This window comes from Astyanax mexicanus, chromosome 1 (genome assembly GCF_023375975.1).
Source record: "Astyanax mexicanus isolate ESR-SI-001 chromosome 1, AstMex3_surface, whole genome shotgun sequence".
NCBI lineage: Eukaryota > Metazoa > Chordata > Actinopteri > Characiformes > Acestrorhamphidae > Astyanax > Astyanax mexicanus.
The window spans coordinates 73538005-73560935 of NC_064408.1; the positions used below are offsets into that span (position 1 = coordinate 73538005).

At 36.7% G+C, this 22931-nt stretch overlaps 2 protein-coding genes across 3 annotated transcripts; one reads left to right on the forward strand and one right to left on the reverse strand.

Annotated features, from left to right (window-relative positions):
* The first annotated feature begins 2151 nt into the window (after positions 1-2151).
* Positions 2152-4697, forward strand: faua (FAU ubiquitin like and ribosomal protein S30 fusion a). Of its 2 annotated transcripts, none has more exons than XM_007230724.4 (5): positions 2152-2242; positions 3832-3914; positions 4020-4164; positions 4350-4405; positions 4524-4697. In XM_007230724.4, the coding sequence occupies exons 2-5, from the start codon at positions 3840-3842 to the stop codon at positions 4647-4649; spliced, it is 402 nt and encodes a 133-aa protein (XP_007230786.1). In that variant the 5' UTR covers positions 2152-2242; positions 3832-3839; the 3' UTR covers positions 4650-4697. The 2 variants fall into 2 exon arrangements, with proteins under 2 accessions (XP_007230786.1, XP_015463357.1); XM_015607871.2 differs by having other exon boundaries at positions 2178-2235.
* Positions 4698-4791: 94 nt separating this feature from the next.
* Positions 4792-8657, reverse strand: fkbp3 (FKBP prolyl isomerase 3). The gene is made up of 7 exons (XM_049482959.1): positions 8394-8657; positions 7827-7928; positions 7176-7274; positions 6898-7033; positions 6538-6605; positions 6351-6448; positions 4792-5045 (listed from the first exon to the last, which is right to left on the reverse strand). Exons 1-7 carry the CDS (start codon positions 8640-8642, stop codon positions 4991-4993), a joined length of 807 nt encoding a protein of 268 aa, XP_049338916.1. The 5' UTR covers positions 8643-8657; the 3' UTR covers positions 4792-4990.
* Positions 8658-22931: the final 14274 nt, after the last annotated feature.

Genomic DNA, 22931 nt, shown 5'->3' on the forward strand with positions numbered 1-22931 from the left:
CAATGGTAATGTCAGACTTGAAACTCAGATTCAAACTGAATCGATTTATTTAAACCACACTGTTGCGATACACTTCTTCCATAAAACAGAAAAGCTGTTTCGAAACAGGGTTTGTTAGTTTACACAGTTTTGAATCAGGATATTTTGTCCCTTTATGTTTCTAAATGAGAGTTGAAACATCTGATCTCAGAACTGTTTGTGGTCAGCGTGACACATGACAACATTGCCACACTAAAGGAGCTGCAAAGTATAACGTAACCCAGGTCTGCTGTTTGGAATTATTTTGAATTTAGAAAAACAGGTAAAGTGCCTGATTGCCCTCCAGATGTCTCTGTGATGAATGATAATTCAAACATCTCCCAAGATCGAATCGTTTTCTTAATCAACTGGTTTATTTGATCCAATCTCCCAAAAGCCTCACATTTAGAGTGGGCTTCACTTTTATAGCAATCACTATAGAACAGGTTTCCATGGCCGTGCAGCTGCATCCAAGCCTCACATCAACAAACACACGGTATAAGAACCAACCAAGGTAGTTTGGATATAAATGCAAAGAAGATTTATTAAGTACAAAAACACAAGGCAAAAAGTGCAGTCAAAACGGCAGCCTAATGATCAGAGGACCAGAAGAAGAAAACTACAGATCCGCTCCACAAGACAGGTGTTGCAATATCTCGTAATTTGAGAGTTCCAGTAAATAGTCCTGTTAATCCGGGTGATATCCCACAGGTGTGTGGGAGGGGCGGAATCAGCATATTAGTACTCCGGAGAGGTTGATTTTAAGAGGCACTTAACCATGGGTGTCCAAACGTTTCTTTTTGGGGGCAGGAGGAAAAGGAGGAAAAAATATATGTGCAGTCACGGGCCACACTCTGTAATAAAGCAAAATAAATGAAAATAACTATTTGTAATAATACATTTTCTTGATTACTATTATTTACACATCGAGTTACTATCTTTATTTATCTTTGACAGTGTTGCGTAAACTATGATTTTTCAATTTGATCTTTTGTTTAATAATGTCTATTAATATTATACTCCTTCATTATGACAACTGATTCCTGACAAACTAAACATACACACTTCTCTCTGAACTCAGTTAAAAATAGTCATTTTCCCAACGTGCCTGAAATCTTCTGCATTTGTTGTCTATTTTCCGTTTCTTTTAAGTTGCCATGTTCTCCCAAAAGCTCAGGAACATTAATGTGGGCATAATAACGAAATGAGATGAGGAGCGTTTAAATAGGGTTTATGTGATAGCGACACCTCGTGTTCAAACTTTACATCTCACATTATAAAAGCCTGCTTAATAGCGGGCCAACTTTTATTTTATTTCTAAAATACCTCGCCGGTCATTCCAAAAAAAGGAAACGGGCCGCGAATGGTCCCTGTATTAAACCAATATTTAATTATTAATAGCTAAAATGTGTTCCTTTAAAGTTGTGATACATACCAGTCCTGCTAACATTTTTATAAATCTTTTCTACCCTCACAGGTTCGAGTGTGCCACTATCTGAAAGAAGCACACGCTCAGCCCAATCAGCTCACCCTCCTGCCCCGCCCCGAAACCCATCCATCACCCAGTGCCCCTCCCAAACTACCCCTCCCATTTTTTATTTTTTATAATTTTTAAAATTTAAGCTGAGGGTGGAATCAGTAAAAATCAGGGGGTTTAGTTACCCCCTACAGGTGCAGGTTGTTGTACAGGTGTGACACAAGGAAGGCGATCAGATACTTTTGGCAATAAAGTGTATATACATATTTCCCTGTATATACGCTGTGTAGTTATCTTATTGTGTTATGTCTCATAAAATACAATACAAAAAATACATTCACAAGTTTCAAGACATAATACAAAAGGAAAAAAGGAAATAGTAATGAAAAAAAAGGAAATAGTAATGAAAAGAAAAATGAAAATATTTTACAAAAGTACATAAACCCATTGTTTTGTGTACCCTCTTTTACAAACATTAAAATATGTGAATGTTAAAAAAATATATATAATAAAATGTTATTTTTTTTATTTTTTAAATGTTTATTAGTATTTTTTATGATGATCAATCCCTAACTATAATGTTCATTTGTGAATGAGACTGGCGACCCCTGGACCCAGGGGGGGCGGGGTGGCGTCGTCTACACGTGACGTATGTACTTCCTGGCACTCTTTTTCCTACACATGCGCAGTCGGTCCTCCGCGCAGGTCCTTTTCTCGCTCAGTGTGGATCGACGAGCACCGTGCGTTGTAAGGCCCGTCTCTAAATTCACTGATTTATCTTATTTACGCTTTTAGTAGCGCGTCTGACTGCAGTAACGAGTGTATATCAGACCGTACGCAGCTAGTAGTGGTAGTTTCTGTGTGGATTTGTGGGGAATTGGATGAGATTGGGCTTGTTTTCTGGACCGCGTGTGGAGCCAGTCAGCTAGCCGAGCTAACGTTAACTAGCCAGTCCCCGTTAGCGCGGCGAGGCTAAAGCTAAATCCCTCACTGTAGTTTAAGTGTAGTTTAATAACACACAATCCCCTTTACTTCATTATTAGCGTGTACTGTCTACCGATTTTAGGATACCGTAGTTTTACTTAGTTTTAGCAGCACTTAACTGGACAAATAGACCACACGACCTTAAGAATACGCAGCCGTTGCTTATCAACTTGTGTAAGTTAGCTAAGGTAACGTAGAGGTACAATACGTGTTTTCTTATGGGACTGTTTGATTTGTCTGAGTTTTGTAATATTGTGCTAGTATGGTTAATTTGAACACTTCAAATAATATAAAATAGTGAATTAAAGAGTCAGTGTGACGTTTAGCAGTTTAATTTTCTCAATCAAGCTTAATTCGAAATGAAGAAGAAATGGGGTTTTATCCAATTTTTCAATTAACGGGATTTTCAATTCTGCGTTTCGCAAACAGAATTTCAAGAAAATGTAAAAGTTATATCTTCTCTCGAGTTTTAGATTTGTCCAAAATCTTACTGTACATTTAATTTTAATGAAAAGTATTTGCCATTAGAAAGAGTTTCTTCTATGTCACCACACAAGCCTACAATCTCTATTCTACTTATCTACAAATTTAGCTAGACAGAATTGTAACCCAGCACTGGGATGTTGAGCAGTGTGTATTGTGTTGAATGTGGAATGATTGAGCTCTGTCCTATCAGTGCCTTTTGGAATGAGCTGGAGTGGAATTTGTGATTCAAAACGAGCCATCCTTACGTCTTTACTTTGCCTCACTAATAATTGTGGATGGTTACAATTACATTCAGTTTAGCAACATTAGATGTAAACCATTTTGTGTGTACCTGTTCTGCTGTAGCTGACGCACCCATTGTAACAGTCAATGATGGGCCTGTCAATTAAATTACCTCTTGTAGCTTATTGAGGTGAAAGAATGTATTAATATCCAGGGTAGGACTATTAAACACTGATCTAGTAGTAAATTAGTAGTTAATAATTACACTAGTTAGTATGTAGTGACTGGTAAAGGGAAAGTCTAATCTTTACATGAATTTTTTTTGAAGGTGTTTGTAGGCTATATATGTTTTAGTCTTATGATTGAATAAACTAGGTCAAGGACGTCATTAAAACGATGTCAGCAAAAATAGATATAAGGCGTGACAGTGGTGATATGCTCATTGAATGAAATCTAAGAGGAAAAGTAAACAGGGCTACTTGGAGTATGGTGGCTTTTTCTGTTTATATATATATATATATACTTAGTAATTTAGATGTTTTTTAATTGAATGTAGACATTTGAAACAAAGTTAATTGTGAAAATAAGACTGCCTGTAATGTTTAGAGACTAAAGACTTTTTTTTATTTTCTTAATTCTTTCAGAAATCACCATGCAGCTGTTTGTGCGTGCACAGAACCTTCACACCCTTGAGGTGACAGGACAGGAGACTGTCCAGGACATTAAGGTGAGTCATGTATTTGTAGTTTGAAGTTAATGGCAACATTTTATCTCAGTGCTTTAGCTGGAATTTGTGTGAGGAAAAACTGACTGAAGCTGTTCTGTATCTTAGGCCCATGTCCAGACTCTGGAGGGTCTGTCTGTGGAGGACCAGGTTCTTATGCTGGCTGGTACCCCACTGGAAGATGAGGCTACTCTTGTGAACTGTGGTGTTTTGGAGCACTGCACCCTGGAGGTGGCTGGCAGACTTCTGGGAGGCAAGTATTTCTTTTCTCTTGTCTCTCTGTTTTGTTCTGCTATGGTTTTAAGACCCTGTCAAATGAGAAACATGCTGCAGAGCATTACATTTTAATGTTTTAACATCTAAATTTGTGTACTGTAGTTGTATTTAGCTTAATATCTTTGGTTCTGACATGTGCTTTATTCTCTTTTCCTCTTTCAGGTAAGGTACACGGTTCCCTTGCTCGTGCCGGTAAAGTACGAGGACAGACGCCCAAGGTGAGTGCACGTTTTTACTTTTTTTTTTTTTTTGTTAAAACACACAAACCTTGTGCTTTGAGCTGAGTTCAAGGTAAGAGATGAGGCTTTGGACTAATGGTTATTTTTGTGTTTCCAGGTGGACAAACAAGAGAAGAAGAAAAAGAAGACCGGCCGTGCTAAGCGCCGCATTCAGTACAACCGTCGCTTTGTAAATGTGGTGCCCACCTTCGGAAAGAAGAAGGGTCCCAATGCCAACTCCTAAATAGTTATGGAGAAACTTGTTCATAATAAACTTGCAGTTTGAACAAAATCTGTTTTGGTGGAGTTTGACTCATTAGCATAGTTAATTTGAGACATGTAATTTAAAGAAGCTTGAGGTTTTAATGAGGAACAGACAAGATAACTCTTTAGGGTCAATGTTTTATTTTAACTTCTTACACATGCAAAACTGTTGGGCAAACAAGATGCTTATGGTAGTGCTAACATCAAGGCCAACACAAAAATGACCTCACAAACCTCCCCAAGGAGAATCTTTCATTGAACTTCAGTACATACGGCAGGCGGACATGTACAGAAGAGCATTTCTGGATATTTGTGCAGGCATTAATCAATTGACACCAATTCAACCTCAAAAATAAGTTTGGCGTTTGGTGGGATCCTGGTTTTAAAAAGGTTAAGGAAAAGACCAATGTTAAGGTTTGGAAAGAAATTGTGCAATAGACTTAACTTCTACATGTACTTCAGGATTTACATGCTTCAAGTTGATGTACAGAAAAATGTTATAAAACAAAAGGTTATACAATTTAAGCATAAATTAAACTTGAGTTTCCCAAAACTAAAAACTGTAAAGGTGGTTTAACATTATTTTCCCCAAACACTATAGTTGATTTCTAACCTGGACTATTATTTACAAAGTATTTTTGGTTTTTCATAAAGTTCAGCACCAAAAAGCCATGGGTCCCAAACTTTAGTGAGTGAAGAAGACAGTTATATATTTCATTTTAAATTAAATGTATTTCAAACTACATTTTAATTAGAAAATAAAATCAAGATAAGAAATAATATAGCCTTTATATTAGTAATAACACAATTTGATACAAGTGTTCAGTATTTAAGCTTAGATCTGCACAAAACCATTTTAAAGCATTGTTACTTTTGCAATTCTTGCAACAACTTTTTAAATAAATGGCATGTGGAAATGTGTTTAATTTTTTTCAATTTATTAAATTCACTTTATTAGGTATATGTGTATGTATATATGTATATGTGTATATATATATATATATATATATATATATATATATATATATATATATATATATATATATATATATATATATATATATAGCAACTCTAAAAGCACACAAACACCATTATTAATTACGTAGATGTATTAAGTAAATAAATATGGGCCGAGAAAATATAAAAAAAGTGACTAAATGGGACCACATTAAATAAATTGCCCTGATAGGATAAAAGGTTGTCCTCATTTTTTTTTATTAATTTAAGCTGCGTTTGCAGATTAAAAAAATATATATATTAGTCATTATGTATAACAACTAATAATTGTTATAATTTTTGGTTTCACATGATAAAACTGGGGAAAACTTACAAAGTGAAAAAAAAAAAAAAGTATTTGAACCGGTGTAATATTATTTTTAACACTTTAAACATTTAGATTTACTGCAGTTTTAACTGCGTTGAATCAGTGAGGTTTGATAGGTCATACTGTTTCAAGGGGAGAGATGAAGACAGACATTCCTTTGGTTAATTTGTAAAATTAAAGTAGCTGGTTCATTATTTGCAACGATTGTTTCAGAAAATTCATTGCAGGACAGCTAGATGGCTGCACCACTAGGAAGAACCTTCTAAATGCAATTCAAAGCAGATTACTACAGCAATGTTTTTAAATCACTAAATACACAGTAATTCTTCAAGATATGGAAAATCTAGAAAAGGATACTTGGAATCAGGAAGCCCTTTTTTACCGTACGCCCACTCTGACTCGATTTCCAACTGTGCAGTCTCACCTTTACTCATGGTCAGGAGACCTTCATCCCACTGCAAGTGATTTGGAGAATATCATCAGTATAATGGATCAGATAAGCATCCACATATTGAAACGTTTTCCACAATGACTAAAAACTTACCCCTCTGATAACTTTGCCCAACCCGACTTTAAAAGACAGTGGTTTGGACTGTTTCTTCTTTCTTGCAGCTGCAAAGATGATAGTGACCCATTATTAATCTTCCACTGTCATGCTCCCAAGGAAATTATTTATTTTCTGAATTTACAATAACTGAAAAAATATCTGTATGTCACATTTAATAATAAATCAAGCTACTACACAGTAATTATGCTTTAGACAGTGAAAATGTGTTTGTGTTTAAGCTGAAACTTATTTATACTTGTCAACAATGCATGTATTTTACCCAGGGTGCCCAATTTTATAATTTAAGACTGGGCATATAATACGTATACATGTCTGCGGAAAATTGTGAAGGCATACTTGTAGGGATGTTGGTGTCGAAGACGGTGCCATCCTCAAGTGTGCCAGTGTACCAACATGCTACTGTATCACCCTTTTTAGGGAAGTTGGTCTTGTCTCCTTTCTTTAGCACTGCCTTTGTGAACTTGGGGGGACCCTGTTCAGCAAAAAAACAACTACTTATAATAGGAATAAATATGTTCATGATTACATTACAATTAACCTTTTGTAACAGTTAATAGTATTCTGTTAATCTGTGTTTTAACAATTTCAGTATGTTTTGTGCTCAAGCACAATACCTCATCCACAACTTCTGTCTTTGATTCTTTGGGCGCATCATCAATTTTTACAGCTTTCACGTCCTCAGTCACTTGCTCCACTTCTGTGCCTTTAAACCTCTGCAATTGACAACAGAAATAGATGGCGTGGTCATCTTTAGCCAGTAAAACATTATACAGTTCTTAATTACATTTTAAAAGATAAATGCCACAACCAAGCTGAAAACAGGAAAGAAAAAGTTTAATAATCCCTACCTGATTAGGAATCCAGAATAAAATTGTACTTTTCATTGTTTGCTTGATGTTTTAATTCTGCAGTGTCCACTCTGTAGTGTTTGTGGGTTTCACAGTTCTATGCAACTCGCAATTAAAAAAATATTCGGCAGACAATTTAGATAAAACTGCCCCTGCATCTAGAAATTAAAAAAAAAATGGTACTTAAATAAGCAGCTTTAGGTTTTAGATTGTCTGTAAATAAATATACAAGAAATATATACTGACCATTTAAAAGGATCAATACATCTCTAACATACAATGAACCGTTTCTACAGCTGTGTTAAGGGTTTTGTACAGTTCTGCCTGGCTAAATTCAATGTACTTTCATCACATTTCAGCAGACTGCCCACAGCAATAATGGCTTAGCTGGTCTCTTTAAGTGTAGATTATGCTTACCTTACTTTCGAAGAGCTGGTTGTAAGCTACAATGAGCTGTTCCTTCTTTGCAGTCTTTGCAACATTCTTAATATTTCCCATAAGCTTGTGCTCGGCAAGAAACTGAAAACACAAAGAAACATGCTGCATTAAAACCAGCACACTGCATTAAAACCTGCACACTGCATTAAAACCCGCACACTGCATTAAAACCTGCATACTGCATTAGAACCTCCCCACTGCATTGCAACCTGTGAACTGCATTGAAACCTGCATACTGCATTAGTACCTCCCCACTGCATTAGAACCTGCACACTGCATTAAAAATATTAGCCATACAAACTCTTATTTCGGGGGAAATATCATGCTGAAGCAGTACAGGATTGTAATATTGTTTTTACAGTAGGATAATGCAGTAGGGGGCTCTCCTCAGTCAGCTATGAAGTCAGCAGTGTGGATCTGCTGGGGCTGCTGGTAGCTCATTAGACAGCATGCAGCAGCAGCTAATGCTATCCGGCTGCGGTGGAGCTGCTTCACAGTTTAAGGTCCTGAGTCGAGTTTCCGGGTCTGGGTCTAAGAGCTGCGTACCGAGTGACAGGCGTTGTCCTGGATGAACTTGATCAGATCTTTTTTAGGAACATCTTCTCCTTTCAGTGTCTCATCGCTCCACTCTCGTGTGGGTTCAGCAGCCATTTTCCCCAAACTTCGCGACCTCTCACTCCCCGCGTGGGGCCGTATCAGCCAATCAGAGCGCTTTATGACCCTCCGCGCCTCAGGACCGGTGTTCTGTCGAGTTATGCTACCCATCGATATGTGCTTCTCAACAGCACTGCGCATGCGCCAACCCACATTTTTTATGTTTTCATGTTTTTTATGATAAATCCGTTTTCCTTGGGGGCATCAAACCACCTGCTTGAATGTTACAAACTGTAAATGGCAATTAAAAATAATAATAATAATAATAATAAACTATAAAAAAACCTACAGTTATATAACCATAAATTTACCTGATACAGTAATTTAGCCTATCCCAACATCCAACACTTCCTATTCCGGGAGCATTTTCTAATATGGTCCTTTTTGTATTTTTACTTTTAAATATACACTAGGGTAGCACGGTTTGACAAGGTTGCCCAACCCGTCAGAACAATGGCCACTCTCACCTGCTGCGCATCACTTCAAACACTGGCTAGTGTTATATAGTGCTGGATGTTAATCTACACAGATGTCTCTGTTTATTTGGGTGAGTAAAGCGCTTCTGTTTATTTAGTTTGGAACAAAATACCTTCCACTACCAGATCAGGAGAATCTCTCGCTATCTTTAAAAAAACTCCTGAAGACAGAGCTCTTCAAAGAGCACTTACTCTCCTAACACCTCTAACTACTTCTAACCTCATTTTCTTTCTCCCCTCCTTCACTTCTCTATCCCATTATTTCCCTTCGACCTCCTTTAAGCCCTATCTAAAAATGTTTTATCTTTAACTTCTATTACTTTTGTACTTGACTATTGTAAGTCACTTTGGACAAAAGTGTCTGCCAAATGTAATGTAATGTAATGTAACTTACAGTAAGCTTAGATTTCTGAATTTCTCAAGCACTAAGGCTGGAGCATTGACATTAGCGTCTAACCACTAGCAATTAGCGGCCAATGCCGCCCGACAGCACTACACTGAGGAACCTCGAGTGCTCCAGTAAGCCATTGAGTCTGATATACTCCCCTCTAAACAGTAAAAGAGGCAGCATGGTTAGCGGCTAATGCTGCTCCAGCAGTGCTACCTGGGGTTAGAAACAGGCTACAGGTTGATAATACCCACCTTTGAACGGCTAAAGTGCTAGCTCTTAGCAAGGCTAGCCAGTAATGCTAATGCTGCTCCAGCAGTGCTAGTCGGGATTAGGAGCAGGCTACAGACAGATAATACCAACCTCTAAACTGGGACATAGCAATTAGCGGCTAATGATAATACTGCTCCAGTCCTGGTGCTAGAGAACTAAACTGAGACTCCTGTATAACGCTGTACTTCAGTGGAGTAGTGGTAAACTTGACTGGTAAAATTCATACATAAGGTGCACTGAATTAAAAGATGCACTGACGATTTTCGGGAAAAGTAAAGGATTTTAATTGCGCCTTACAGTGCGAAAAATACGGTAATTTAATTGATTGCAGGTCACATGAAATATATACAAGTATAAATGATTTTTAGCAGAACTACTTATCAAACACTTGGCTGACATATATACGGTAACTCTATGTATGAGAAATACTTGCTGTTTGGCGACGTGATTGCGTAGATGACCAAGAGCATTCCTAATGTTATTGGCTGTGTGCTACACATGTTACCAGAGGCTTCCACTAGAGGGCAGCTCAGACGTCTGATGAATGCTGGACAGAACACCCACCAACTCCATCCTTTTTTCGTTTTTTGGACATTTTCTGCCATGGGTAGATGTAGAGGTCTTAGTGCACATATCCATGTAAACAGCTTAATTCACAATACACCTGGTGATCTATGCAAACGTATGGCCAAACAGCAACTATATTTAGCCTTAATTTCAGAAGGAAATGCACAACTAGTGCTCCAAATGAATGCAGGAGACACATAACACTGGATTATAGGGTGCATTTTAAGCAGCACTTGTTAAAACAGGAGTGTTGCCATGTTTCCTTTTAATTCAGCAGGTCTCTCCGCTGGGGAGCAATATGATAGGCTTAATTAAACAAAACTGTCATTTTAATTAGCAGTAGACTTCACTCTGATCTACTCACCTCTGAACGGCCAAAAAGCTAGCGCTTAGCAGGCAATGCTAATACTTGTCTGATAAGTGTAATAAGCTAATTAGGTTTAGTTTCAGACCAAACTGTAGCTGTTTTCTCTATTCTCTGACACAATGCATAGAAGTGCATTGTTCATTTCACCAGTGGTCCATTATTGGTTTGCTGTTGGGTACCTGTCCACCAACACTGATCTATAGTATGCATACCTAGGTTGTGCTTGAGGTACCACAGGTCCTTAGTATGACTAGCCTATAAAGACTTCTTCTCAGTAGCCTCTTGTTCAAACACATTACAGTGTAAGGAGGCTTTGTGGCAGTGTTACCTGTAAACATCACATAATGACACTGAGGCATCTTGTGAAACTCATCTATTTTTCATTTCTTTACAGATATCATTTTGATACTATAAATAGTATTAAAAACTTTTAAAATGGTATCTTCTTTGGAGACTTTGTTTTCCACCATTTTTCATTGTGATGTTTTAATTTCCTTTCACATTGGCTGTGAAGAATACATTGTAGGGCTTTGAGCTGAATTAATGTTTTGTGAAAATTGTTATAATATGAGTTATCATGACATACACTTCAAAAAGTTGTGATATCACCTTGAATAAAAGCTAACTGCTAATTGCCTGCATGCACCTACACACTGCTGTTTTCTCATGACATAACTAGGCTGGATGCAGAGTGAAGTAAAACCTTAAAGGAGCCAAAACTAATGTATTAACTCAAATATATTAATTCTTGTCTTTCAAATATCGCACAGGATGCATTTCCTGCTGTACAAGGGTTAATTCAGTTTGCAACAACCTTTTATTATGTAGTGATCTTGCAATGCAGCCCACCATTAAAATACAGCTTTTGTCTGACTATCTAGTTACTTCAGACTGGACCAGAGTGTGATTAATCAGTGAAATCTCGAGCGAGAGTTTTGTAAAGTGTACTTTATCAGCAGAGGTTGTTTTGGAAGGGGTTCATTAAAGATGGGAAAGAAAATAAAAATGTGATTTGAGATTCAGTGTAGTTTGGCTCAATTTTAAATATATTGCTCCAAAATATATCAAGTGACGTAGCTTTAATACCTAAAAAAGTGACATTTTCATGGATACATTTGAATAAAACACATAGGAGAAATCTCTGCCCTTGTGATTTTTACTTAAGCCTAATTTACACTCCCTTACACTTCCTTTCTGTAATGGTTTACTTAATTCAATCCCCCCAGCAGGACTGCTGCCTCATCAAGTTACAAAAGTGGAACACTTTTTTACTAATTTCACCAGGGGATCCTCATTAAAGCTAGCAGTACATGATCATACCTTTTGTTTGCTGTAAGCAACTGAAATGCAGTGAAATGTGTTAAAATTGCATTGTGGTTTAATTGTTTCACCTTAATGTCTTTTTATTTATTTTAAAGATGAATCATTTTACAGTGGGCAATTTGAATTCTAAAGGTAATCTGTTCCTAATTCTGCCTTTACAAAATGTCACCTTGGCTGATATTGTATATACATACTGATGTGGTGGGGCAAATTATTTAGTTTTTTAGTTTTTATACTATATTAAAACATTTGAGATAAAAATATCAATTCAAGATTATATATCAGAAATATTTAAACCATAATCCATTCAGATGGTCTTTAAACTTAAAAAAAAAAATCTTCAAAAACTTTAATCTGGCCTTCTGGCCTTGAATTCTCCAAACACTTATGCCAGTCACAATATGTCTCTAGTCACACCTCTGCTCTGATTATTGTAAATGAAAAAAAGGTACAGCCCACTTGTTTTGTGATGATGTTGCAAGGCCACAACACTTGGGGGCAGTAGATACACATGAAGTTTTAGCTCATAAAAATGTTTTTACTGTGGAATCACCATCTGAAGAGTGAGAGGAGCTAATCTTCATTTTCTTGAGTGAACATTAAACTGAATCACTCATCAGTGTTTATGATGACACTTCTAGAAAAAGAACAGGGAGCAGCTTTCTGGTGTTCCGTGTCAGATCTTCCAACAAATGCATTTCTTCCCAGTTCAGTTTATCGGAACACAGGTCACTGTCTTCAGTGAACCTTGGAAGAGATTTGGAACAAATTTTGTCATACTCCAGTGGTTCTGCAGAAAAACAACGCAATGTGTGGATTCAGCGACATCTGACCTTGACCTCGTGACTCTAACTCGATCAACTTGCCAGTGTTGAGCTTCTGAAGCTGAGTGCATTGCTGTGTGCCAGCCCCTCCTTAAGTCTTCAGAAAGTGAGGTTGGAAAATTAGCATTAAAAATTCATTATCTCAATTAATTACCACCATGTGGTTCACTAAGAGGTAGAAATACGAACACCCCAGGGTCTAGAGGTGAACAGCAGGTCTATAATAAATTTGGACTAAACCAAGCTATTACAAACAAACCTGAAGGGAGCAGAGTGTAATTTTCTATGGGCGATTTCTGGTGTTTACACAAGTTGTTTAGAAGTGATTTACTAGCATGCATATGGCTTGAAATTTGTGCAAACACTTGTAATATGGTAATATGTTCAGGGATTTGCCTCTGAAAACTTAGCTTGTGTATGCCCAGGCTGGGGAAATCGTTTATTTTTGCTTTGCTTTGGAAGTTGATTTTGAATGAAAGAAACTGTGTGCCTGCAAACGCAAAGTAATTACGTGAAGTACTGAATCTAGAGCAGTTAAAAGCCTTCCAATGAAAAACAATCAAGCAAGAACAGCATGTCCTTCTACAAATTCTACACATATCACATCATTGGCCATTTGTACATGATGTTTTCCTTTGATCCAAAAGTCAGCTAATCTACAGAAATAATGTCAAAATCTTGAGTTGTGTGGACTGTAATGCCTCCACGCATATAGGATGTGTAAATGTTTTTAACAAATATGATTCCAGGTCTTACAGAAACCTCAGAGCTGCCTCCTCTGTGCAGAACCACGTCTTCCATGTCAACTCTAATCCATGCCCAACCACCATGAAATGGGCTTATTAAGAGTTCAGCAGATTTAAGTCAGATCCACATCCTGACCTGCTATAGTATCATTCAAAGGCCGCAAAAAGAGCAATGTTTCCTTGCTTCTATATCTTTGACCTGCTTTAGTTGTTTGGCACTAATTAAAAAGCCATAGTGAATTTAGAGGCTGATTGAAAATCATACTCAGGTATGATCTTACTTTAATAATGGTTCACTGAAAACTCAAATGCACACCTCCCTATTTCAGCACCAATCAAAACACAATAGTGTTTCATGTTTTGGAACAGAAATGGCAAGGCTAACCTAGTTAAAATAGAAATGTACGTCTGTCACCTAACTCATATGTGTGTTTTGGGTCTACAATAATACCCAGAATTCATTGTGAATTCAATGCAGACTTAATAGTAAAAGACGCTGTTCAGACCTACCTTCCTCTGATTTTGTTTTTGCAAGGTAACTTGTCAAGAATGTTTTTCCAAAGAATGTAAAGAATGTAAGAACATTCTTCACATTCATGGTATTAGGAGTAGGGGATTATGTCTAGATAAGAGTAAAATCGTTTAGAATATATTTAAAACAGATACAAATTTAACTGCTTAAACCACTTTAGTAGAAGTTCTGAGACTTTTGATCCATCCACATGTTTTAGCAGTATAAATGCATTCAGCAACCAGAACTCCAATTTCAAACAAAACACATCGAAAAAATTTCAGTCGTATTAACTGAAGCACATTTGACTACAAGGTATAAATGCATGTGGTTAATACCTTATTCACATAAAGTAACCCAGGTGTAAATAGGGTCTCGGTCAGCTTGACAATGGTGTGGAGAAAGAAATCAGGAAAGTTAACAGCAGTAGGTATTGAAATGATGTTTCCTCACAGCAGCAGTACGTGTTCAATAATGGTTAAAATAACAAGATTTTATTTTACTGCAAAATCACCTTCAGCCTGAGGGAGAGAACATGCAGAAAATACAGTGTTCAAAGGAAAGAAGCAAGTTAAATTGCTAATGTATTGTTTCAGGTGAAATTTATTAAGTATAATATAATTGATAATTTATTACGTTTTAATACATAACAAATCACTATCCTTTAAATCATAGTAAACTTCGGATTAACAAGTATACTAGGTAACAAGCATTACCACAGACTAAGCAGTTATTATTATTTTTTTTTTAACATATAGAACTTCATTCTGTCCTTCACACTGAAGCATTTTCAATATTAAATTTTTGGCATTTATTTAGAACGTGCATTAGTTGAAGCTAATAATTAGACTAAACAAAAATCTCAACTAAAGACTGAAATATTCAACACTGGCTTCACCTCTAGGTAAAGCATTTTAAAGAGATGTAATGTAATGGTTTTAAATGTAGGCCTCAGTCATGACATTTTAGTACAATCTGCTCAGAATGTCTCCACTGTGTAACTGAAGGTACTACCCTGGTCTGATCTCGGGTAATCGTAATTTTATTCAAATATATAAGAGATTCTCGATTAAGTTTATGATTTGTTCTTACATACATGAAAAGGATTGTCTCTTTAGTCTCTTTAATTTATAGATGTGCCAAAATAGGAACAAATTGCACCATTTAGAGCTATCAAATTAAACTATTGTTTATTTTACATTCATATTTAAGGAAGTATAGACACAAGTTGTATATTTACAAGTTGAACAAGGTGCAACAATAATCTCCTGATATTTTAATTAGGAAAAAGTGTAAAATATGAAAATCTTTACAGGATTCTGACAGAAACAAAACCTGCCTATTGAGATTACCTCTACCAGGTTCTATATATAAAGATCTCCATCATCCCATTACAATAAAACAATCATTTGATTAATTAAGTTAATTAAGTTAACCTCCCAGCACTACTATAGTCAGCCATCTCTATAGCTATCAGTGCACAAATAAAGAATCCTGTTCTATTAGCTTATCTACATTTTATTGAAATAAATAATTGAAATAATTTTACACAGCAGTTTTTTTATAACATAAGACATAACATTCTAGCTAAATGCACATTCAGAAACACATGCATAAATTACATATTAACTGAAGATGAACTCTTCTGATTACTAAACTCAACTTTTGTAGGGAATGTTTCATTGACTTGCAGTTCCTTGTTACTGACTTGCATTACGAGTCCACCACATCATTTGTTTTATCTATGAAATCAAAGTATTTTATAGATTATTTTATTTAGTTTCTTCCTACATGAGCACATGGACAAGCATCTTCAAGTAAACAACTTTTTTAAAGGAAGACAGAAATCAATCATACGAACAGGGCATTTATTAAAGGCTGTTAAGTTTTTAAGGGAGACAGACTGACTGATAAATGTGTGCAAGATTATAATGTTGTCAAATTGGCACAGCAGGCTTGCTTGTCAGATTTTTAAAATAAAAATTACTGAATTTTTCAAGAGAGAGTTTACCTCGCAGAGTATAAATTAATTATATGTGTACGTCAGTTATCAATGTTGCTTCTACTGCAGAAGAAAGGCTGGGATATATGATCCAGACATTGGAAGCAGACAGGGAATTCAGGAGTGCATTTTAAAACAGTAGCTGTACAGTAAGACTGCCCACAGAAACCTTCTGGGCAAAAATATATCTCTTAAAATCTTCATCTTGTTCCCCATAAATTGAATCTGTCTTTCTTGGTATGACACTTGCCCACAGTAGGTGTCGAAATGTAATAAGAAATCTTTCTAGATTTGGAGGAATTGTACATTGAAATGTTTTCCATCAAAAGCCTAGCATTACTTTATGTAACTGGAAATGGGATTGTGTTCAAAGGGGGATTTCATTTCATTGATCTCCCACATCAGTTCCACTTTACAGCTCACAAAAGATGGCTGAGTTAGTCATCGTTCTTAGTTTCAAGCAGACAGGGGGTTTTAAAGGTGTTCAGGAAATTATATTCTGTAATGTGAGGTACTGACTGTAGTCGTGACAATTAAAACAATGCGTTCCTTCTCTATCTGTCTCCCTCTCTCTCTCTCACTCTGCTCTAGTTGGAGAACTCAAGGCAGAGGAGGCTTTTGATTCCACCTGTGTTTCATCTCTAGAGCTTCACACATGGCCCCTATGCAGCCTGTATGAAACATCCGCCAGGCGGGTGCCTGTGTTCTGCTATGCTCCACCAACCATGCTAACACGCCTCTCTCCCAGGGCCCTATTCACTTCAATTACAGCACATGCCAGCGAGAGCTGCTCTCTCCACCTCCCTCGCATTCTAGCGATGCTTTTTCTTTTTTGAAGAGATATAATCTCCATATCAATGTTTTATAGCTGATGTGAACTCAGAACTACCTCCTGGCGATATCCCTGTTTTTTTTTCCTCACTGATTTGTTATTTATTTCTTTCATTTCTCCAGAAAAGATTGACCACAGGTGTTGCATGCCTGGAACTCAGGAGAGGGGGAGGCCAATTCAACTTTATCTGTAGATGCAGAGTGCCACAGGGGAAGAGCAGGAAGAGATATGATAGTTTCGGTTGACAGTTGAAGATACTTCCAAAAGAACAGGCAGGCCTTTTCACCATTTTTACTCCTGCAATAGAACATTATCAGAGTTGTTTGTGTGCTTCTCTGTAGCTCGTCATTGTAGAACACAAATGAAGCAGCTCAGCTTGCTGATAGAAAGCTAAAAATAGGACGCAGAATATCAAGCGTGAGCATGCCGTGTGTCTACATGCTACAAAGCCTCAGTCACTTTGCTAGTTTATTGCCACATATGAAACATCTCTGTGAGGCATGATTGTGCAATATGCTGGGAAAAAATGGAACCGCACTGCTTTTGGCTTTAATTATTTCTTTGTCGTTGATGTCAATCAACCGATGCATGTAACTAAAAATATAGTCATTCATGCTGTTTCAGAGTCATACAATTTCATATAGCAAAATGTATGCATTTCGCTTCAGCTTCTGGGATCATCTATTTGAATCTAAGTCATTTTTTTTACCCTCTGTGTTGTTCATCTTTTGGCCTACCTTCCTGTGTGCATATCTTGTTTTTTGCATGTTTGTTTTTTTACATATGTGGCCTTAAGAATAATTACAATGTGCCTAACCTGTTTCAACACTGTCTGGAAATGTAAAAAATTACTAGGAAAATGAGTAGGGAAAAAAATAAATAGGAAAAAAACACATTACAGTCATTGCACAGCAGTAAATGAAAATCAATTTCTAGAGGAAAATATTATTGATAAAAATATTGATATTTGTTGTCTCAGGAGACATACTTGTGATCTCACTTAAGTTTCACTGAGATATCTTGATTTATTCTCTTTCAAAATGCTATATTTTTTTCTTTTTACATTCTGGACCTGGACTACCCACCTCTGTGTGTTTACATAGGTTTACGTAGGATCTCCGGTGGATTTTATGTTTTACAGAGACTCTAAGGTCAGAGGCTAAAATGCACTTAGCAGGGCTTTACACATGTTCTGAAGTAACATGACAATGCAAAGACTGTTATTAGTGTAAAAATGTCTTTATTTTAAAACATTTCTAACCGATGTCTGTCTCGCTGCATCACCAATCAGAGGTGATATGTTTGCGTGTATGAATATTCATGAGCACAGGAATAACAGCAGCGTTATACTGGATCACCAGAGCATTATTTTTCCACAAAAACAGCTCACATGGCATTCATTCATACTAAAGACCACAACTCTACATTTTAAAATAAATGAAAACACTTTAGAATGAGACCTTTAAGGATATTTTTATATTAGTATCTCTCAGGCTTGCCAAAAAGTTATATGGCTGAACTGTATAGACATTGGCTAAATCTCCTTACACATCAGTGATTTTGAGAATGCACTTTTTGCAATGCATTTATGCCTAGTTTTAGTCAATGTTCCACTTGTTTATTTAATTTTGATTGAGTCGGATGGTTGTGAATAAAATAGGAGGGATATTGTTGGGTTAGGAGGAAGGAAATCATCTCATATTAATATACACATGAATACTGAATAGTGAAAGAGTGAATTATATGATTCAGTTTTAAAATGATTGTAAAATTATTTACCACAAAAGGGGGCCAGGTGGTAGTGGTCTGGCCAAAGAACATGTTATCCTTTTTGTCCAATCTGATCACAATATGAGTATAGAATAAATAGAAATGGACATTTTTAAGCTAATACTATTTCCTTCTTTTTTGTCATTTTGTTTTTAACATTTTTTATGCAAAGTTCTTTTTTAGAAAGATTTTATGCAATTTACAAAACTCATTGTCTTCGTTTTCAAGTTTTATTTTTCTCAAATTAAGTAGTAACGTCATCATTACATGTATTATGCTCTTTTTTAAAGGTTTGAGTTTCCACCTTTGTTTCTTAACTTTCATGGTGCTGTTTTTCTTTTCACTTCGCATTGTTGGTAACTGAGGGCATACATCAGCTGTGTCCTTCAAATTGTTTAGAACTGCATTTCATGACTGCATATAAAGGGTTCTTTCACAATGTAGCAGACAAGAAATGTAGCCCACCTGCCTAGGCTTTGGAATGCAGCTACAGTAGTTGAGATTAAATAGACAGTGGTATGCACAGGTAGGCAGAGAGGTAACACATTTCCAGCATATCTCTGACTTCAAGATGTTCTTTTTCCCAGTGCCTAGTGGTAGAATAGGTCGTTAAATAGCAGTGTTGCTGGTATTGCTTTGGACTGCTGGAGTGAATAAACTCTGGAGAGTGGGTGTAGAGTGCTACAGAACTCACTGCTCACTCGTAATCTCACTCCTCACTCCTCATCACCCAAATCCTGTTACCTTCTGACCTTGTGTTTAGAGTTTGGTAAATGGATATTAGACATAAGAGAGTGGAACAGAAAGATGTAGCTCTGAGTGGTTGACCCCTGTTACCCAACTGATGCTGCATTCGGTCAGACGAGCCTCCAGCGCATTCTTAATTATTTCTTACTGATGGCCTAATCCATCAAGTGAGGCAGAGTCGAAGAGTTCCAGAGAAGAAGACACTTGGAGAGGAGTGAATGGCAGATGGGGGAGGATGGGAGGTGTTAGGGGTTGGTGTGTGTGTGTGTGTAGGAGAGAGAGTTACAGTAGTACCTCTTGGGCTGCATGAGCTCTGAAGAAACGAATGCTTCCTCTGAGTTCAGTTAAGATGCCTGCTTTTGCTGGCCTTATATAGACTGAAATTAATCAATTGAAGCTCATAAGCTAATATAAGTACCAACACTGTACCACATATACATTCACAAAGCAATTCATTAGTATGATGTTACTCAATGATTGTATTGAGTATCTCCTGAGATTTTCAGCACAGTAATCTCTAGAGTTTACTCATAATAGTGTATTAGACAAAAAATCCTGTGTTATATAATCAGATTGGTTGGAGCTAACAGAAAGCCTACAGTACCTCAGATAACCACTCTGTACACCTGTGGTAAGCATAAAAGTATCTCAGAACACACAGCACCAGAAAACATCAAATTCTGCCAGGAAATTCTGTCAGCCAGGAACAGAAAGTTGAGGCTGCAGTAGACACATATTCACGAAGGCCCTTGCAGTTTAAGACTGTAAAAACTTTAATCTACTAATCTTGATAAATCTTCTTTTCTGTTGATAAACACAGATTACAGAGTCTGAAAATGGTGCCAACTGAATACATTCATGAATTCATTCTGAATCATCTCAAGGCTGGTAAAGGTGATGGTCCAGGCTGGTGGATGTGGTCTGCTGTTAATAATAGTGTCAGCAAACAATGAAAAATAATTGTTTCATTATTTACAACAATATTCTGTGATTCACGTTGAAATGCTTGCACTAATAAGTGCATAGTGTGGCACACATCACAAAGTGGATACAGTAAACTTTTGAAATTTATTATAATAGTGTAGTTTGGATGATTTTAAAGAATGTTTTAACATGCTGAACACAGCTTTCAGGGAGAATCTTAGCAACAAATATGACCCTCATATTGGAAATATTACAGTGACCACAGTGCAGCTCGCAGCTCAAACAGCAACAGCATCTGCTATCAGTGCTTTAACAGAGAAACATCAACAAAGACATCAAGTCTTTAACATAAAAACTGTTGGATGAAGTAGGTAGTAAAGGGAAACATGTTTAGATCACTAAATAAAACTTATAATATGTTTAGGCTCTTTTAAAAAGAGTAAAATATGAAAAAGTATAAATATGTAAAAAGATTAATCTTCTAATAGTTAGTTCCAGCATGATAGTTCACTATGTAACAAATTAGTTATGTGAAGCGTTGTTTTTTTCCCCCCAATATCTTGTATTGATGTCAAGATTCTCAATAAGGTTAAGATCTGGACTCTGTGGTGAACAATCCATGTGTGAAAATGATGATCTCATGCTCCCTGTATCACTCTTTCACAATTCCAGACCCATGAATCCTGACATTATCATCTTGGAATATGCCCGTGCCATCAGAGAAGATAAAAATCCATTGATGGAATAACCTGGTTTATATTCAGTATATTCAGGTAGTCAGCTGACCTCATTCTTTCAGCACATACTGTTGATAAACTTAAACCTGACCAACTGCAGCAACCCCAGATCATAGCACTGGCCCCACAGGCTTGTACAGAAGACGTTAGGCATGATGGGTGCATTACTTCAGCTGTCTCTCTTTTTATACTGATCCATCAATCAGACCACATCAGACCACATGGCCTTCCTCCAATGCTTCAGAATCTTAATGCTTTCTAGCAAATCGAAGGTGTTTATGCTGGTTAGCTGATTAGCCAGCTGTTTATTTTCAATAACTTCAGTTCGCTTTGCATTGTGCGAGTGGAAAAGCTCTTACTTCCACTGTTAAAATATCCACAAGTTTGGTGTTGTTTTTCTACAGTTTGATTTCATCAAACTTAAAAAAAATGCAGATCACAATCATTCATCATTCATTACTTGACGATAATGTTTCCCCACTGTTCTTCCACTTGTAATACATTGGACAGGTCTTAACCTGATTTTAGTAGTTTGTACTTTTAGTAAATTAATGCATGCTGATATTTTTAACTTTTCTAACACACATCTTTTCCACGACATTCTGCATGGTTGTTTAACAGATGAGAAGCTACTCACTGCATCAGTTAGGGTTAAATAACTTGTTCCCAGGTAAAGCATAAACCCTCATGCAGTAATTATCCGAAGGGAGGCTCTTAGGTCGTTGCTTATTTAGTTATCTCACTTTTTTTTCTATTCACGTTATCTTAAGACACACCAACCCTATATGTAGAAATTAAGCTGCAGAAACAGTTTGTTTACAAGGTTTTATTTTTGTAATGTTGTCATGTTCATTAACATATGCCTGTTCAGTAGCCCATATTAGTACAAGTCCACCTATTTACAATGAGAAGTTCAGTACAGGGCTGTACTTTAATCACAGCACAGATTATAAGATCGCAAAAAGAAAGTTTTTAGCAGAGAAATCTTTTCCTTCCCACTACTGCTCTATTGATCCATCCTGGACACAGAATCGGTTAGCGTCGGTAGCATGGTCGCTAAAGCTAATCCTTCTGTGAATCTTCTACATCGCTGGGTAATGTAGTTTTCACTTTCTACATGTTTTTCTTAGATTTACTCATTCCTGACATTTTTCAGCAACTTTCATCACTGCATTTGTATCAAAAAAGTGAAGTTTTTCACTATTTATTTCAATAAAGGTGGAGGGGGCTGACTAGAGTGCGACTTACTCTATGAGATGCTCACCAGCCCCCCAATGGATAACAACACAGAAAATGACTGGTTGAAAAATGTTTATGTAAAATAAACCAAAACATCAACTACAACAATGACAATAATAATGATACTACACAAAAATTAATTTAATTAATTAGTTTGAAAATGCAAATTAAAAGAATATGTGTGCAAAAGGCATCTGTTCCCACCTGTCAAGGGATCAGGAGAGAAAGTGAGAAAGTTAGGGAGGGAAAGAGAAAGAGAAAAGCCTGTAAACTGCATTGCTTCATTATATTCTACACAAGGCAATTAGCTGACAGCTCTAGATAGGAAGTTGGTCATCTATATTCACATCATGCTTTTACACTGCAGACGTCCTTTAGAACATTGGAGCAGTGACCTTCTTTCCCGTCTGTTCTATCTAGTTAAGGTTAAAATGGAGATTATACCTCATTCTGAACTGCTTCCCTGGGCAAGCCTTATCTCTCTCACTCTGTTGCCTTCTTTCTCTCCTTTCCTCACTCTCTCGCCCTCTTTCGTTATTATACAGCAGAGATAAGTTATGTGGCACATGGAGTGACCTTGGGGCAGATCTCTGGCCAAGTGTGCTCTCAACACACGCTCCACGCTTACTCATACAGTCCTCATTTGTATCTTTTTCTCGACAGTATCTATAATAAGGTTAATCATTAAACTTTAAGCAAATTGT